The 19523-nt window shown below is 38.9% G+C and overlaps 1 protein-coding gene across 1 annotated transcript in view; it reads right to left on the bottom strand.

Moving 5' to 3' along the window:
* Nucleotides 1-19523, bottom strand: part of CNIH3 (cornichon family AMPA receptor auxiliary protein 3) — a 45858-nt gene that overhangs the window by 19472 nt on the left and 6863 nt on the right. Inside the window, exons 2-3 of the mRNA XM_061475202.1 lie at nucleotides 6999-7067; nucleotides 4151-4198 (exon numbers count right to left, since the gene is read on the bottom strand). Of these exons, the coding sequence (XP_061331186.1) occupies nucleotides 4151-4198; nucleotides 6999-7067 (117 nt within the window). The remainder of the gene's footprint in view (nucleotides 1-4150; nucleotides 4199-6998; nucleotides 7068-19523) is intronic.

The raw sequence follows: 19523 nt of genomic DNA, 5'->3' as shown, positions 1-19523 counted from the left end.
TTAAGCTTCTGCTTACTCATGCCTCTGAATTACTTTCATATATGTAAGTAATTTTGAGGGTTTTTTACAGAACATTTAAATACGGAAACACACCAAAACAAAACTGCACGCAGACACTCTGGTGTCTGGAATTATGTACTATGCTCACTAGGGTTTTACATTTTATTTACAGGATCTCAGTCTAAATGAAATGCCTTCTATAACTGCACTCTTTTTGGTTACTTACCAAAACCTATAAAGAGAGTAAAACACAACTGTGGTGTGTATTAGGGTATATATGACAGAATAGACATTTTAAAAAACAGATTTTATTTTTGCAGAGTAGTAAAACCCACAATAGAATCTGGTAAACCCCAGAACTATCAAATATAGAATAATTTTTTACCACTACTACCAGAGATCCAGTTCCACTGGAAACACAATGACAGAAGTACTAGAACAGACCAAGCACTGGCAATCCCCAACCTCCTACCTAAAACATTACCACTTGCTCCAAAAAAAGGTTAGGTGAGGAGGTTTTGTTGTGTGCTAAACACCCTAGTACCAACTACTATTGCTGTTGCTACTGCTAGTACTGGAGTACTGAAGTGGCTATGTTTGGTTGTTCAAGAGTTATCCCTGAAGGCTTTTTTGTCTATGTATTTACATTTCTCAAGTCAGTTCAAGTTCATCTGGAGCATCTTTGCTATTAATGTCACCTTGCCTGTGATTAGATTTCTTGCTGGATTTGCTCTCTTCCAAGTCCTTCAGGACTTGCAAAAAAAAAAAAAACCAACACCACCACCCCCCCCCCCCAAAAAAAAAAAACAACAAACAAACAACCCAAAAAGAAACCAAATAAGATAAAAGGATTGAGCTCTGGCACAATATTTTCTTACACTTGCAGTTTTACAAATTTTATGCCTATCTTAACTAAGAGGCTCAATTATAGTAGGAAACCAAGTAGAAGCCTGTCTTATCTACTTAATTCCCTCTCAGGTAACTTCCAGTTCTGCATTTCACAAATCACTCATATTTCAGCTTTATAGGGTTTAAAAACAAGTATTTGCTGATAATTTGAGAAAGGTCACATATTGTTCAGCAGTGTCTGGCAAGAGCACATTGAAGTCTGAAATATGTTCGCTGAGCAAGAAGCAAGTTCAATCAACTCTCCTCCTTAGTAAGCATTTATCAAAATAATTTAAAACATGACAATGCACAACATAAGCACAACTTAATTTAAATTTCCTCAAAGGTAAAGTAATAACATTACAGTGGCTGATTAATGAAATAGATGGTGTTTTAACCTAGGACATTCCTACCTGTCTTTAGTCCTAAAGTAGTTACATCCAACAGGAATCAAACAGGCAGTAGATGTCTTGAAATACAACTGCAATTCTGTAATATTGCTGCCATCATTAACTGAATGTATTTTAATAACCGCATCAAAATAGATGATGACAAAAATCACAGCAGATCTGTATGGTGCACCTCACCTACCCCACTGCTCAGCAGGGCTCATCAGCCCAAGAAGCCTGTACTGCTGCATACTGTACTGCTTCCAGTAGCTCAAGACAGCTCATTCTCACCTAGTTTGTGTACTTCTGCACAGCATCGTAGTGTCACATAATCGTATCCTGAGAAATAATGGCAACTTAGCAAAAAAAGATAGCACAGACACAGACTCTACAGCATTTACCCCTATCAGTGTATGTCCCACGTGAATCATGTAACACTTCTATGACACGCCATTGTCCACACAATGGAATATTCAACAGTTTACAGTACACACACAAACACAAATCTATACTATAAATCCCCCAAATACACCACTGAATGAGATAGCTGCATCCTTAGAGAACCTCACTTTGTGCTGGCTTCAGAAAAGAAGTCCTTCCTCTCATTTACTTCAAGGATAGAAGAGATCTGACCATGGCTATACAAAATTCATAGCTTCTTTATATATAATCCATCATTCTCCAGTAACCAGAAAGTTTAGGCTTCCTCCAACAACCAGGAAGTTTAGACTATGTAATGCTGCAGAGCCATAAAACATGGACCCATGCATACATACATGTACACATGCCAGCATCACATATATGTGCTTTACATGATTCCTACCTTTTTTAATCATACAGAAACATTTCCCCCACACCAAGAGTTAGACTATGCCTGGCTACAGCACAAGTACATCCTCTCTTTTTTTTTTTGGAAATGTAAATAAGTTATATAAGATCTGCTGACATATCACATACCTGGTCATAGTTTGTTATTAATCTTCTCCAAGTATTTTGGAGATAAAACCAAAAATCCATCTTTAAGAAACGCTTTGCCCACTGGCAAAGATTTCTATGACATAGGAATGTCAGATTTCTACGACATATTGTATACCCATTTAATTATTTCCAAGAACTCCTTCTAAAACCAGCATATAATGAAACTAAGCATATCTTTATAGCCCACCTATAACTTCCTTAAAAAGCAGATTCACAGCAGAACTTCAGCATTAAGTTCTAATGTCATAAATAGCAAGATATCACTGTTTCCAAAGCCTTTTAAAGGAATTTTGTCTTCAAGACATAGGAAAACAGATATGTTGCTGTTTCATAGAAACAGACCTAAAGCCACACAATGTTATAATGAGGGATATATTTAGTGCTTGCTGAAAGCATCATAGCTGCTATTTTCTTGTATAGCTGGCACTCAGTTCTCTACTGTTTTTCCAGAGTTTCAGAGTTTTCCCCCCTCAGCAAATCCTTTATACTACATAAACTAGAGCTATTTTTAGTGATTGTCAGATTTGAAGACTACAAATCTCTGTAATTATTGCACCTTCCTCTTCTTGCATATAATCTCTCAATTAAAACAAATGTGTCCCAGAAAAAACTTTGAAAAGGCTGAATCAATAAACTGCTTAAGTGAACGAGATGCAAGCCAATCCCTTACGAATACAAAGCATATAATTAGCCAAAATGCTGTTCACAGTGAGGCTGAGGCTCAATAAAAATTAAACACTGATGCAGGCAAGGCATTCCCATGGGGCTCACATTTATTAATACATTACCACTCACCAGTTGCTTTATGTCAAAGTAACTGGGACACTGCTTGAAGTCGGCTGGCTGACTATTTGATAAAATAGAAAGCTATTGGTGATATTTTCTCTTATTTTCATATCCCTACTGTCATAAACAGGCCTCTAACAATCACATGCTCACAATGGTGCCAAACAGGAATTACTCCAGTTCTGACTAATCAGAGAAAGACACTTCCTAGATTCTGCATGCGGACACAGTTATGCCTTTGAAATCAGTCCAAACCAATACAACCCAGCACCAGCTTTCCCAAAACCTCTAAGGATGAGGCAGGCCATCAGTTTCCTAAAACCACATCTGAATTTACTTCTTAGCTTGATTAGGATGCAGTCAGCAGTCCACACTGCAGTGATGACCTTTTTAAGCAAAAATGCAAAACAGTTTAGGTGGCTTCATTACTACTCTTCATGTTTCTATAAATTGCCTTCTGCATATAGAGAATAAAATAGTTTGGAACTCTGATTATTTCAACTTCAACAGGAGAGCGCCAGAACAATGAATGTTTACGGAAACCCTCTTTCAAGCTACAGATGAGTAACACATGAATGTATCAACCCTACAATTCATAAACTCCTTCAAATCCCTCAGAAACTGAGGCACTCCTGTGTCAAGTTAAAATAAATAGCATATCAACTATTCTAATAAGCCAATTAAAACCCTTAAACATTAAATATGTAGCTAATAAAATGCTTAGGCTATAAATAGTAAGCCATTGTTAAAAAAAATAAAAATAAGGGTATTTCTGAAATCTGTACTACAACAGTATCAATTGATAAGCCTACAAAAGCACCTCAAGCTGCAACTGCAAAATGATTCACTGCCTTCAAAAAGCATGCTGCAAAATGAATGGGATGATGTCCTGAAGTTTCAGTTCTTATCCAGAAATCCCTTATTATGTTAACCTCATAATTTGTCTTACTCTGTTCTTACAAGGTCACCTTGATTCCCACTTCTGCAGCAGAATCCAGCCTTTCGTCAATGGAGCATGAGGATCATTCAAAGAGAAAATGAATACATGTTGCTACTGGATGGCTTTAATTCTTATAAACTTCACAAATCCTAGGCCAGTTTATACTCACCTTTCGCAGGAGGAAGCAAATACGCTCAATATTTCTCAGGCGCTCTCTCTGTCAAAAAAGTGCAAGAAAAGGAGGAGATTCTCTTGTGTTCTCAATTACAATGGGTCAAGATCATAATTAATGATTGCAGGGAAGCAATTACTCTGAAACATTAGCATTTGCTTCTCACCTACTGCTTCCAAGCCAAATGATTTACCATTTCAAAGTCATTTTTAAATCTGTTACTGGGTGTAACAATATAAACTGGGGATTCAAGTCCACGTCAGCCTTGAGCCAGAGATTGTAAGTTCTTTTTAAGTCAATATTTTTGGCTCTATCCAATGGTGCCAATCTATACCACAGACACTTGCTCTTGCATTTTCACATACCCAACCTCTGGCTTCAAGATAATTCTGAACGGGAAAAACAAGTACCAAGGTAGCATGGCAGTTCTTCTTCTATCACTAAGGGGTGTCTGAATTTAACCCATTAGTGAAGAATACCTGAAAAGTCCTAGAAAGGCCACTTTAAATACAGATGCATTCATAAATCTTGTAAGTCACTGTAATAAAGCACTATGACTCGAAATGCTCTAAGCTTGATTCACAGAAAGAAGTCAAAGGCAGGTTTTCTTTTAAATGGCTCAAAATGAGGAATTCAATAGTAAAATCAGATTTCACTCTGCATAACCCATCACAGGAGTTACCATGAAAAATTCTACTGTTAGTTTTCTGAGGATAAAAAAACCCATTCTGCCTTCTGCAGTGTAACCATCTGGTAATATTTTCATTGAGACATGGAAAACGATATTCTGCACAATGACCTTTTTTAAGCAGGTAATGTAAAATACCAATGTGAGAAAGCCAAGTCTCCCTAAGCTTTTTGCTTTACAAATGTTTTAAATTTGCTCTAAGTTGGAGCTTCATTTCTATTTTCCAAAGAAATGTCTCTTTTCCTTTCTTATCCCCAAGTTTAAGCCATTAAAAAAAATAAAACCAGTATAATTTTGGAAGGACGATGAGACAGTGGCAGCTTGACAGACACCAGACAAATAGTGTGCCTCTCTCTGATGTCTGTGATCTAAAAGAGACTAAGAAATTTTAGACTTATGGTTACAAACATGTGAACAGACTTGCATGGACGTGCCTGTGAAGCTGCAGAAAACTTCTTGCATTAAGTAGGAAGTAAGTGGAGAAAGAAAGATAATTCTCTCACTTCACTTTAGAAGATAGATGCCTAACTGCAGCTGGCCTTGGAGAAGTTGGAAGTCTATCTTTGAACTGTAGGTAAGAGAGTGTGAATTAGGAAATCTGAATTAAATTCTCAATACTGCCATTGTTTTTGGCTCTAATTTCTCCATAATCGAGTCTTCTCTTGTCTAAAAGTCTGTCATGAAAACATTGTGGAAGATAGATGAGTAAACAGCAGACATACTTACAGTGCACTGAAGAAAAACTACCCCACCAAATAAATGGAATATGGACATGAGCAACTATGCACAGGGAAAACAGAAAATACATCTTCGATCAAGTGTAAGGAACACCTGCAAAAAGTATTCCTTTCATGTCAGTACAAAAGTCATTAACATGTATACTGTGCAGAAGAAAGCAATCTGAGATTATTGTTTGAGTTATCACAGCAAGATTCATAGAAGATAGTGAAATACGTCAACTGATCACTGAACATTTTCCTGTGTTTCCTGGAATCTCTACGATAAACCTTTTGATCACATCACTAATATGACTGAAACAGATTTATTTTTTTTTCTTTATCCTGGAGACCCATTCTATTAATATTTTAAAATAAGGGAAAATTATCACCAGGAAACATCTTACAAATTTTAGGAAGAGAACAAATTACTGGAGTTTGGTACATATAAATACCTTTTTCTTGTGTGCAGTTCTCAAGATGGGAAATAAAAAAACAGATAAAGTGAATTCAAAACCAGATAACTTCCAATTAAGTCCTCTATACAATTTCTTCATATAATTTCTTTCTTCTGCTCTCATTCTTTGCTTGTTAGTGAACTGTAGACAAGTCTTCTAAATCGAAGATTTTGTAAATATCATGGTTAAAATCATCAGCTGTCTAAGGAATACCACAAATCCTCTGCCGAGTTATGAAACAAGGTTAAATGGCAAAGTAGTAGCTACTGAATTTGGCTATCATTTGCAGTAGATTAAATAACTTGGTGCTCTGTAGAGATCAAATTCAGCACCTGTCGTAATCACTGTAATTCCCACTGAGATGAGAGAGAGCCAAGTTCTGCTCTCAGTGCTGGTAGTACAGATTTTATGCACGTTTAACTGTAGTCAGCTAAAATCACTCTAGATTACAGCTTTAATTAACAGAGAAATTTTCATATGCGTAAATCTGAGTTGCATTTTGGTTCATTAGGTAAAACTGAGTTTATAGTCCCAGGGTGGTATTTCACCTTTTCTGTAGCAGATGCAGCAGAAAGTGTTATTTACTCCTAAAGCAGAGAATTTAGAACCTGCTACAGGACAGAGAGGTCTAGGATGTGCTTCTTATCAAATTCCCTTAAGCTTTTGACTCATTGATATAGGCAGTATGGGAAAAGGTGGTCATCCCATGCATGAACAGAGAAAGCAAATGATCTCAAAAAAGGAAAACTTGTACCACAGAATGAAAGATAAAAAGAAGGCATTAGCATCACATATATCCTTTAAATCTGAACTTCCAAATTATTTTCCTGCCTCTTTCAGCAAAAAGGAAAGCTACCAGCTATCGGCGTAGTGTCAACTACACTTGACTTCACAACAGACTGTATGCTCATTTCCACTCATACTTTCACTGACAGCTCAGTGCATCTCCCTTTCTTTAAAGAACAGCCACTGGTTGTACTCACCGCATGGACTGGGTTGCACTGGTCTATTGGGTTTTTGAAGTCTGTCCGGAGTTCATCAAAGGCAATTATCTGAAAAACAAATTTTTAAGTATTATAATGAATGCTCATTCAAACACTTCTTTTTCCTTTAGGGACTAGTTAGACGCATTGTATCCCTTCCTCTCTTTCCAGAAAAGATAATGGAAACTAGCTTCCCCAACAAGCTCCTTTCAGAACTAACCAGTTGAACCAAAACACAGGATACTCCTACATATGACACATGGAATCCGTTACTATCACTGTAAAATCATACCTGCAGCCTTTCCAGCATTGTTGCTTTCCAGATTTCTTCCCTCGTATCAACTAGAATTCTTTTCCCAAACTTTCAAATAAACTATTCTGCAAATGAATACATCTCCAGACTTGACGGAAAACATCATTAGCTGTCTAAAACACAGAGATGGATCAGATGTGCTATTCCAGGTTTAATACATAAACAACAACCCCTTTTCATTACTTGTTAAACGTACTTCAGATAGTAGATCTGAATTGGTATCAATTTAATTACCATTAAGCTGCTATTTGTTAACAAGCAATCTCCTCAACAGGTAAACCACTCCACGGGAAAACGTCCTTCCTATAAATCCTGCAGGTTTTAGAATCTTACTTCAGACCTCATTGATGGAGAGAGGTCCTTTGCTAGTTTTCTCCACTGACTGATGGATTGAGACATGCTGGTAATTACTGTCTGCTTTTAAAGTACAGCAGGTAAAAATGCCCATAAAAATAATAAAGTTTGATAATGTTTTCTTGGAAGAAAACAGCTGTAATAACCCTCAGCATATTTCATTCAGAGATCTCAAAGGACAATCTTAATGTTATGTTTGTATTCTAGTAATACCTTTTCTTCCGCTTGCTCCACCCAAAGAATGAAAGCTCACCATGACAGGCACCACATAAAGAGATGTTAGAACAGTGATTCCTTTTTAGATAATTCACAACCCAGTAAAGTATTTGTTCTCAAAAAAAAAGTACAAGGTAGCAGTTGTGTAATTAACATACAAGCACAACAACTGCTCTATGACATGTTACAGCATGCCTGTGGCCTAGCTGTCCAAAAGATACCCAACTGGGTATCACCACAGGCCTGCTGCATAAAGCATGTTCGTTTTACAGATATGGAATGCAGGAGCAGAAAGCCTATCCTTGATTCATATAATAATCTGGTGAGAGGCTTGAGAATAAAACCTGGAGCTACAATCCACAACTCTAAGCATGGATCCGCATCACACTTGAATGCCACATTCATCATACTGAAGCATATTTAAAAATCAAAAGTGTGGCATTTTACAGGAGCACTCTACCGAATTGAATTTATGCAACTATGGCAAGTCAAAGTGCCAGAACAAACCACAAAGGAAACTATAAAATGTGATTATAATTGAAGCACTTCTCCCCACAGATGCACTATCTCTACAAGTTAGGAATTAGATCTGCAACAGATGTTTAGACTAAGATAAAACAGCAAATAACAGAAACTTTGAGGGGGTTGGAGTACAATTGTGAAGAGTAAGGCTCATGACACCTCTATTTAATACTTTTTGAATAGGCTTTCATATTCTCAAACTGGGCCAACTGTTGAGGGTAACTTGAGTCAGATGCACGTACTTTTGTTTGTAATTGGGCATCAAGATCAGCACTGACAGCAAGGGAGAAGGATGGCCCTGTGACAGGTAAGAGAGCTGCCTCTGCTCCTAGCTCTGCCACTGATTTACTCAGGGATCCTGTGCATCTCCCTTGAATTCTCTTCGCTTCATTGCACTGGTACTTACACACGTAGCTTTAAGACAGAAAACTGTTACGAGCTTTGAGAGATGACTATTTGTAATAATGTACAGTGGTAACGGCCTTTCCTTCAGTTGTAAAGGTAGAGATGAGCTGAAATGTGCTGTGCTCTTTTTTTTTGGTAGTCAGAAACAGCAACTAGGAGTTTGAGATAATAATGAAATGAGAGCCAATACAATATCCAGCTTGTGAGGGAAGACTTGTCTGAGACAACAAGATGGGGAACCCAAATGCTGAAATCCAAAGATGGATCCCCTTCAACAAGTCCAGAAAAGCCTCTGAAGAGTCAATGAACGCTGACAGGTGACAACCCTGAAGCATGTTTAGATGAAGAGCGAGACTGCTCTGAAGGACAGAATCATTAAGGCAAGGCTCTGTTGAGCTAGCCTGAACTACTGCAGCTAAGTCTTGAAGAAATCCTAAATGGCAGCTTTGGAAAGAGATTAGACTCAAACTACGTATTCACATTCCCCAACTTTTTTGCTTTCTCTTTTTTCGTGAGCATTCCCAACTTAGTAGTCAAAACCCTACTCTAAATATGCTGGCATGCAATTTATTTTATGCTATACTTGCATTATATCTAAGCACACTGAAAGAAATCTGACAGTAGTGAGCATATTATTTTCATGTAAATGTAAATACTATACCAGTAAGTGTAAATACTATAGTCTCATAGACAAACCTCTGGGGATGCCTGCAAATTACGACAATACTAAGAGACATTCCCACTACACCTGCAAGAAACAGACTGATGTGTGGTATCAAGCACACAGGACTGGAGGAAAGCTTCTTGAATAAAAGTTCCAATGCCTCTCTGGAAGGAGTCTGACTGAAACAAATCCTCCTCAATTTTAATACATTATTTCATAAAAGCTCCATAATAGTTCATATTTTGTTAGATCTGCAGGAATAGAAATCCATTTTCACTTATGAAAAAGTGCATTCTTAGTTCTCAGTCACAGTGAAAAGCTTTACAGGGTAAGGTTAGGCAGGCTCACAATTAAAAGGAATGTAAAGAAACACACAAAGTTTGGGGGCGGATGTTTTATTGTGGGTTTTTTTTGCATTTTGTTTTGGTTTTAATTTTTTTAATCTCACAATGTTGAGTGTCCTAATTCTAAAGATGCAATTGAGAAAGATGTAGCTTCTTAAGATTGGCAGTTGCTGGCAATACAATACATAAGTGTGCAACAAATTATACTGTATTACTGAAAATCAGGCTGGGCTGTGCTGCAGTGTGGTTTACATCATTAATTAGGAAGCATCTTCCACTTTCAGTTACACCCAGCCTTCTGCAGCAGTTAATGGCCTAGGGTTGGCCAGAGTTGTCATTTTCCCCCACAAAAAACTACTTGCCTCCATTGAGTATTTCATAATGTTTTCACAGGAGGTGCAGTGGTCTGGCCATACTCTGGAGAAACGATCTTCTGCCTGTTTCCATTTCAGTTGGATGCAGTATAGATACCTGTTTCCCATACATGAGCTGCTTGCTCAGAGTTGCTGAATGACCTGGGATGCCATTCAGGTATGCTCAAGGTCTGTTTCACCTCTGAAACTGCCACACTTGTCAGCATCTTGACAGAGCAGTTCATTTGGACACAAACTATATAACAGATCCCAGTCAAAGCACTTCACCATACGAATTATTTATCCACCTAATAAAACTAAAGGTTTATAGAAACACTGTTTGCATTCCCTGGTGATTCACCTTCATAACTGAATATATTTTATAAATCATTTGATATATTTCAGTTACCTAATTTGATCCAGGACGGCAATTAAGACTACAAAACATACATAGGCATGGACATCAGCGACCTCATCTCTCCAAAGGCCACACAATAAAGAGACTGTTCCAAAGAAAAATGAGTAGCCTCTAGTCACAAAGCTAAATAGCATGTGGAAACATGTGCTAGGGACTGATCTTAAACAGAGGAGAAACTTATTTCTATTAGTAAATATTAACATTGTACACTGCTTCATTGAAGGAGAGTAAGAATCATTTGCTATTCAGAGTCAAAGAATCATAGAATAGTTAGGGTTGGAAAGGATCTTAAGATCATCAAGTTCCAACCCCCTGCCACAGGCAGAGACACCTCACACTAAACCATGTCACCCAAGGCTCTGTCCAACCCGGCCTTGAACACTGCCAGGGATGGAACATTCACAACTTCCCTGGGCAGCCCATTCCCGTGCCTCACCGCCCTTACAATAAAGAACTTCTTCCTTATATCCAATCTAAACTTCCCCTGTTTAAGTTTTAACCCGTTACCCCTTGTCCTGTCAGTACAGTCCCTAACGAAGAGTCTCTCCGCAGCTCCCCTACAGGGCCCCTTCAGACACTGGAAGGCTGCTATGAGGTCTCCATGCAGCCTTCTCTTCTCCAGGCTGAACAGCCCCAAATTCCTCAGCCTATCTTCATACAGGAGGTGCTCCAGTCCCCTGATCATCCTTGTGGCCCTTCTCTGGACTTGTTCCAACAGTTCCATGTCCTTTTTATGTTGAGGACACCAGAACTGCACACAATACTCCAAGTGAGGTCTCACATGAGCAGAGTAGAGGGGCAGGATCACCTCCTTCGACTTGCAGGTCACGCTCCTTTTGATGCAGCCCAGACTACAGCTGGCTTTCTGGGCTGCGAGAGCATTTATCTAGGAACTTCAAGAAATAAAACCACGAAGTTCTCTATTTGCAAATCTAAATCAGAAACAAAAAAGCATCAGGTTGAACCATATTTATTATTACTGCAGAATGTGCCCAAGGATTGACAAGGCCATGGATGTTGAACTACCTTCTGACTTACAGAGCTTTCCCTGTGATTCTACATTGCAAAACACTGCAGGAAGTTTGTTCTGCCACTGTGCTATTGTCTGTTTACAGAAGTGCACTTGTGGGTGTTATCCACCTAATAAAACTAAAGGTTCATAAAAACACTGTTTGCATTCCCTGATGATTCACACCATCTGCAAATCTCAAAACTCCAAGTGTAAGTCAGTTAGGAGCTTGCTCCAGTTTCAGCACATACCAAACAGATGAGATTGTGATAACAACGTATGTTTCAGTACAGCTATAATTGCAATTATATTTATAAAATTCATTTTCATTACCTGCACTCTGAGCTCATCTTTCCAGACAATAACAGCTTTGAATAATGAAGTGTTCACAAGATTGAACCTGAATTCTGGTTTTTTTTTCCTATGCTTATGCATCCATCAAACTGAAAATTTCACCTATTAATGGTAGATATGAATTATGGTCTCTCATTTTTAGGGGAGACACTTTATGGTTTTGAAATCACTGAGCTCTCACAGAAATATACTTTAATTAACAATATGATGGTTTAGGGTGGTAGTGGAGTGGGTGTGAATTCAGTGACAGCAAAGAAGTTGGATATCCCTGCTTACTGGCATCTCAGAAAAGACAAGATAAAACAGAACTTGTTGACAACCACACAAACCACATTATAGAACAGTAACACTTAACATATGTTTCCTTGCTACCACACTGTCAATGCACCACAATCCCATCTTGAAGAAACTGTCTTTAATGGTTCATTTAAACAATTTACCTACCCCTCCACACTCACAGGCAACTTCCACAGCACCCATACCAGCAGTTCATGCACTGTCTGCAAGTCAGCATGTGGACAGAAGTTGGACAAGGTTAGGAACATTCTGTGCTCCTAAACTTCATGCCTGTCCATCAGCAGCTACGTTTGGGAAAGTGCTGAACATATATAGTGGTTGAACCACGTTGATGCAAGGTGGGCAAATGTTAAATTTTGTTGAGAGAAGGAGCAACTAATAAAATGTGAGAGAGAGGGTCAGTCAGGTAAGAATGACAAATAATCTGAAATGGAAGATAAATCACTGCCTTGACACGATGGAGTTAGGGGAGCCTACAGAGAGATGCAGAGAACAGTGACACTGACAAAGTGACAGACTGAGAACAATTTTTGCTACCCAATTCTTATCTTGATGTGATATGTGTGTGCAAAAGAAATTTAGGTATGTGGTTGGTGAACATTTGTTCAAGATGGTGGTTTCCCTCTTTCTCTTCTGGTTGAACTGACGTGGCTCATGGTACCAAGCATGAAAGATTATTTTAAATTGTATGAATAGATGGGCAACCTACCTCAGAAGCCAGAGAATTTTATCCCCTTGTCATATTTTCTATCTCGTTTATATTCTTTTGTTAAACATCTCCTATTTAAAAAGGTAAAAAGGCTTAAAACTTGGTTTTCATCATACTTGCCATGTAATTCAATAGTTTCCCAGGCCCATGGGTTTGAAATGCTGCTTTTGATGGGAACTTTAACACTACAGCCAAATAAAGCGCAGAGAGGAAAGTGACAAGAAAGGGATTCCTTTCTTCCCTATCTCTTCTCAGTGTATTTCCTTTTCTGACTCTTATTAATTCTCCACAAAACAGTAACGACGAACAATGCCCTGCAGTTATAAATCTCCCTTCACGGCAATGAAGGTCTTAACAAATGCAAGGAAAAGATAACTCACTTTTTATACAAGGGGAAAAATGAAGCTCGGAGAAATTATTTACAGAATTGCTGGCAAAAGAACCAAAGCTTCCAGATTGCTGCACCATACCAAATATTAGGGGACAGAAAAGGATACTGTCAACAGACTTCTAACATATGAGAAGTGAAACTATGCATTTCTGTCTGATTATTGTACTGTTTGCTGTTCATCTCCAGAGCAGATCATTGCTTTAAGCAGTGCCTTTTTGGATTAAGATTGCAAATGTTTTTAAATCATTCAAGGGTAGAAAATTCTTCTGTTTGTCACATTTCACACTAACAATTGTATGGCATTTCCCCACTCTACTTCACTGGAATTCCATATGCTGCCACCATTGGACAACTCTCCACCCAGAAATGCAAACACGTTGCTAAAGGAAACAAAGCTCTTATGGCTCCATCCCAAGTGGCACAAATATATACCTAAGCACCCATTTTTCATCTTTTTATTAAAGTTCATTTGTCTGTAAGAGAATGTTACATTTAGGCCAACATGATTTAAACTTTTTAGGCTCTAACTGGAAGCTTAGGCTAACTTAACAGCCATGAAAATCTTACTGCAATGTTCAAGGCCAGGTTGGATGGGGCTTGGAGCAACCTGGACTAGTGGAAGGTGCCCCTGCGCATGGCAGGGTGCTGGAACTGGATGAGCTTTAAGGTCCCTTCCAACCCAAACCATTCTATGATTCTACAAAGTATTTAAGTCAGAGTCTAAGCTTTTTTCCAACAGAAACTCCAATCTGCAAAATTGAAAACACATTATCTCCATTCTGCAAACAAGATTCAAAAAGCTTTCCTATCTACCTATGGAAATGTAGAGATATAATTATACCACTGTAAGTAAATATTGATGAAAATCCAAATCTGAGCCTTTAGGAAAGCTCTCTTGCTTAGAGTGCACACGCACACAAACATATACAATGCACTGGTATAGTTACACCATTACATTCCCTGCATAAATAAAAAATTATACAAATAAGGAAAAATAAAATGAAACAAAACAAACACCACCTACACAGATGGACAAAAGCAGTATTACTCTTTCAGCTATGCCAAATTGGATGTCCAAACCTGAAGAGAGGTGCAGGAGAAACCGCTAAGAATTACTTGGTAGTCACTTGAAGCAGTCTGCCTGTTAGTATAAGAACTAAAAACTCCATCCACATTGTGAAGCAGACAGAAATTTATCTTCAGGAATACAACCATACTGTAGTGAGCTTTGAGTGCTTTGAATAGAAAGTTATACCTCTATGAGTTACTGGTTATTATTGCAGCCTTACAGACAAGAATTTGAAAAAGCAACCTGGTTTCTGAATGGTAAAGAATTCATTTACTAGTTTTGACAAATCCACTAAGAAAACCTCAGCAGCTGCAAAATTCTGTTGTGAACACAATGTTCCCAGGAGGATGATTTGACAAGCATCTATTGATAGATTTCTACAACTGCTATGAAATCCTTTCATCCAACTGCAAGGACGAACAGTTTTACCATCTAACAATAGGACTCCAGACACGTATTTCACTTGCTCACCACAGTCACTGAACTATGTTCCCCAGTTATCCTGAAATTGAGAGACATCAACCCACTCCTTCAGAATAGAGACAAATATCCCACCTATTTCCCCAAGTACAGAGTTCAGAGATTACGTGTGCTTGTATCACAACTTCATACCCACTCACTGCCTTCCAGTCTAGACCAGCTGAAATCCAGCCAGGCAAAAACCAGCTGCACGCATATAAACTACAGTTTATTCAGAGAAGGAAGACAAGCAAGCAAGCTGCGCAGGAGGGATGATGCTAATATAGCTGTACAGAGCCTGTTTCTAAATAGGCTAATAGTTTTGCTCCCTGCAGATAGAACACATTTCAAAACAGACCTCAAGCGGAGGAGGAATTTTTAAGGTAAGTCCAGACTGCCATGCTTCCCTCCCACCCCACAGGATCTCATCATTTTGTTGTCACAATTCTTTTTCCTTTTTTAAACCTTACATTAGTGCATTCAGTACAAGGGAACTGTTGAGAAAGTAGCAGTATTGTATGAATCAAACATACCCCTCAACTGGTTTTTAGTGATACAAACTGTTACCAATATTAAGAAAAAGAACATATTTTCAATTTGCAACAGAACTGGTGAGTATTCCACATTGTTCTGAACAGAAAAAAGCTTGCATGTACATGGAGATGCATTATTTAAATTTAATTACATTCAGCGTGATAGAAATAATTCTGCCTCAGTTACTTAAAAAAATCATGCCTTCTGTCTCTCACAAGAGAATCTGAACCATCAGAATACTAATACCAAAACATCAAAATACTAATTCTTTTGAAACATGGATAACAGCATTAGTTCCACTGCTGGTATCATGCCACTACGCATAAAACCACATTTCACTGAAGGGATTACAGAGGTAACAGGCCAACTCTTATTTTTCTAAGAATTTTATTCAAGGGGAGAGCATTCCATTTAGCAGGATGCCTGTGTCTGGAGACAATATAAGTCAGTAGTGAAGCTATGTCAGGGTCTAAATCAGAGGCAGCAGATATAAAATTTGCCCTTCCAAGTGGTTTTATGAATGCTCTTCCTCTACCATAAAATCTTACATGGATTTGACAATGTTTTCCACCAGCCCAAAAGCCCCAAAATCTATGCACCTTTGTCTGCTATGAGAAATACAGGTTGAATCTCTGCAGCAATAGGGAACTGTGTATAATAATCTCCCACACTCCTTGTATTTTTGACAAGAGCATTCCGCCAGTATTCTGTCCTACATATGGTCTCCTCCTCCTACATGCAATGGAGTGTTTAAGGTGGATTCTTCCTAAAACAAAGCAGGTTTTTCCATTTAGATAACAAGAACAAAAACTCTTACACATTTGAGTACCTAACTGCTTCCGATTTCTTCAGTTCAACACCAAAACCGCAAGATCACAGAGCACCAGTGACAACAAATTGACATGGCCTACCATGAATGCTGGAACTTGTTAGTTAGGTACTAATAGATCTGACAGTCATGAGTGCCTTGAAAAGCAGACAATCTATTACAGCATGGATTCACAGTCACAGCCACACATTCAGCAAGCTAAGAAAGGACATCCTACCAGAGATCTTCTCTCCTGGAAAGTATACAAAGACCATACCTGCAGATAAACTGAACAAGCAGATGTATAAAGTTAAGCCAAAGCCTTGCATGTGCTAGTCTTGACCTCTGATTCAGCCAGCAGCTAATGCAGATGAACTGGTTTGCAGACCTATTCAAGGAACCAGGGTAAGAAGAAAACAGCATTATTCTCTATCCATGCCCAGGAGAGGCTGGGGAAATTTGCCTTCAGCACAAGGCACAGCACTGCTTTGCCTTTGTTTCTCTTTATACTAAACTCCGTATCAACTGAGAAAGCACAACCAAAAAAGAAACAACTCAGATGTATTTCTCACTAGCTCTGTATCACAGATTCATTGCTACAGATCTGTACACCTTTTACATGTACAGGCCAAGTTCTTCACTACATAGCTTTTTTCACATCAAACTGGGGACAGGCTAGAACTGAGTTGGTGGAAGACCTAATTCAAAATGCTGGCCAGAAGAAGGCAGGAGAAAGGGTGGTAGTTGGTCACATTAGACCAATAACACATTAACTCTGGCTGGAGACAGTATTACTGGCTACCTATGGATGTGAGAGGGAGTACCCTTGTGTCCTTGTTTTTCCTCAAAATTACAAATAATTTCTTTTACCCCACTTTCCATGCAACGCGCTCCCCCTGCGACATTTCTACTTGTCTTATTCTTCTCATCAAACCTACAGTATGGGGCATACGCAAGGAGAAAGGCACAGACACATTAAAGCTGTAAAGCTCCCTGTTCATAAATAATTCTCAAAATGAACTGAAGCAATTTTTCTATTAGTTACCAGCACAAAGATGATAATCCCAAAGCTAGGAATAAACAGGATGTTTCTGCAGAATAAATTCAGAAAAAGGGTAGTAAATAGATAGGAAAATGTACCAGAACAGATACAACCAAAAAAATATTCACTCCAAAGAAGGAGGTAAGAGAACAAGATTTTATTTTCAGCATCAATAAGACAAAATTCATGGACGAGAGACTGGCCAGTTGGCTAGTGCTGTCTCCAAGCAACTTTCCAACCCTATCACCACACAACAATTTATCCTATTCCTCAGTTTTCAAAGATTCCCACAAGTTGTCACAAATTATTGTTTTGACATGTTACATTTCTGTTACACGATACATGCTTGGGAGAAGTATTACCTTCCATTCCCTCTCATGCTCCTTACACAGGGTTCTCTTCCATTTCCCCACATTGCTGCAGCTACTTTTTTTCCCTTCTCTAGCATTCTTCATTCCTATCAGCAGCGATTTATGCATATTTACCAGAATCCAGGAAGATACCCACATAAGGGTATCTGGGTTCTGTTGCTAAAAAAGATTCTGTTCAAGCATGTCACATATTACACCATACCCACACAGAGGACTCATTACATAGGCTATCCAAAAATGTCTGCCACCTGAATTCAACCAGACCTTCTGGATTCAGGAACCTTCTCTTTTCAAACTGTCTCCCAAACAAGAACTCTGCGTTCTCAGTCTTCCCTCCTGTTAGTGACTTGCTCACAGGTGCACTGTCTTCCTCTCATTTGCTCTTTCCTTCACATCTTTCTTCCTGAACCCCTGCTTCCCACAGTCCCGTTTCCCCCCTTCTCACAGTATTTTATTCCTCTTTACCCACTCAACAGTGGGCTCCTACCAATGCCATCTATGGAAAGGAGCCCACTGTGGGTATGGAGGCAGGAATGCTGCTAGATGCGTGCTTCGTGACTCCCAGGGGCACAGCAGGAGCCCAGCTGGACCAGCAAGAGACAGGAGAAGGGAGCAGAGGCTCTTCTAATGCAGGTGGCATCAGGCAAGGATGCCCAAACTCAAGACCTTCCCAAGTTGTCTTCCTTTCCAAAAAAGAGGCCAGGCAGAACTTGGAGGAAGTAACTCCAAGGCCAAGCCTCACACACACATACACAAATGACCATCAACTACAGAGCTGTGTTTTCAGAGATAAGGCAAGGTAAAGCAATAGAGCAGCAATGCAGCTGTGGTTGCAGGAACAGGGAAAGAGATACAGCAGCCAGTATAAATGGTCAAATGTTAAAAGTAAAATAACAGCCAAAAAGCATCCTCAACTGTTCTTATAAAACTCCTTAGCTCAATTACAGCAGCGTGATCAAGGTTAAGGATACATTTCAGCTCCAAACAGCCCTGCCACTTAAATGATCAGCAAGTCAATTTTCTAAAGGATCTGCTAATAGTGTTTACATAATACTGAGGGAAGAACAACTTTGAAGCAGATGCAATCAAACTGATCTCAGTGGAACCTTCATTATGTTTGCCTGTAAATGCCCATTCTGTGAACCTACAAGGTAGTTTATACTTAGATAAGGGTGGTGAGGCACTGGCACAGGTTGCCCAGAGAAAGCTGTGGCTGCCCCACCAGTGGCAGTGCTCAAGGTCAAGTTGGACAGGGTTTGGAGCAACCTGCTCTAGTGGAAGGCATTCCTGCCCAGGGCAAGGGAGTGGAACTAGGTGAGCTTTAAGGTCCCTTCCAACACAAATCATTCTATCACGCTATGATGATAGAATTTAGCCAGAACTCAAAATGCAATAAAATAATAATGCTGCAGAAGATTGACTAAATGATCAAACACTTGAAGCAGTGACTCACAGCATGAAGATGTCTGGCATTTAAATGCATTCAAAAATCAAATGACATTCTATTAAAAAAGTGGAGCTTGTATCAACAATGCCTGGCACTTGGCTGCTATCTCAGAGAATTGCAAAGATGAGGACTTACTAATTCTCATCATTTTACTGTAGATCTCCTTCATTTTTTAAACTTCAGTTCCTCCAGTGATGTGCTTGGCTTAGGCTTCCATCTGTATTTAAAAAACAACCAAAATCTATCTCTGACAGCTAAGTTATTACATGACCCACAGAAGCATAAAAATACAAAAGGATCCAAAACCAACCCAAAGGTTTTTCATGACCTACTGCATTGGTGAGGAGCTGTAAGTAGCGTACTATCAGACGACTCCGTAATGGCACTATTTCTCCATCTCCCTTATGTTCTGCTTCATGAGCTCACATTATCAAAACCGGAGCTGC

This window comes from Pezoporus flaviventris, unplaced genomic scaffold (genome assembly GCF_033815535.1).
Source record: "Pezoporus flaviventris isolate CSIRO_AGI_PZ_B2104156 unplaced genomic scaffold, CSIRO_AGI_Pfla_v1 ptg000083l, whole genome shotgun sequence".
NCBI lineage: Eukaryota > Metazoa > Chordata > Aves > Psittaciformes > Psittacidae > Pezoporus > Pezoporus flaviventris.
The sequence above is the reverse complement of the archived record's forward strand: the minus strand, read 5'-3'. Positions and strand labels throughout refer to the sequence as shown.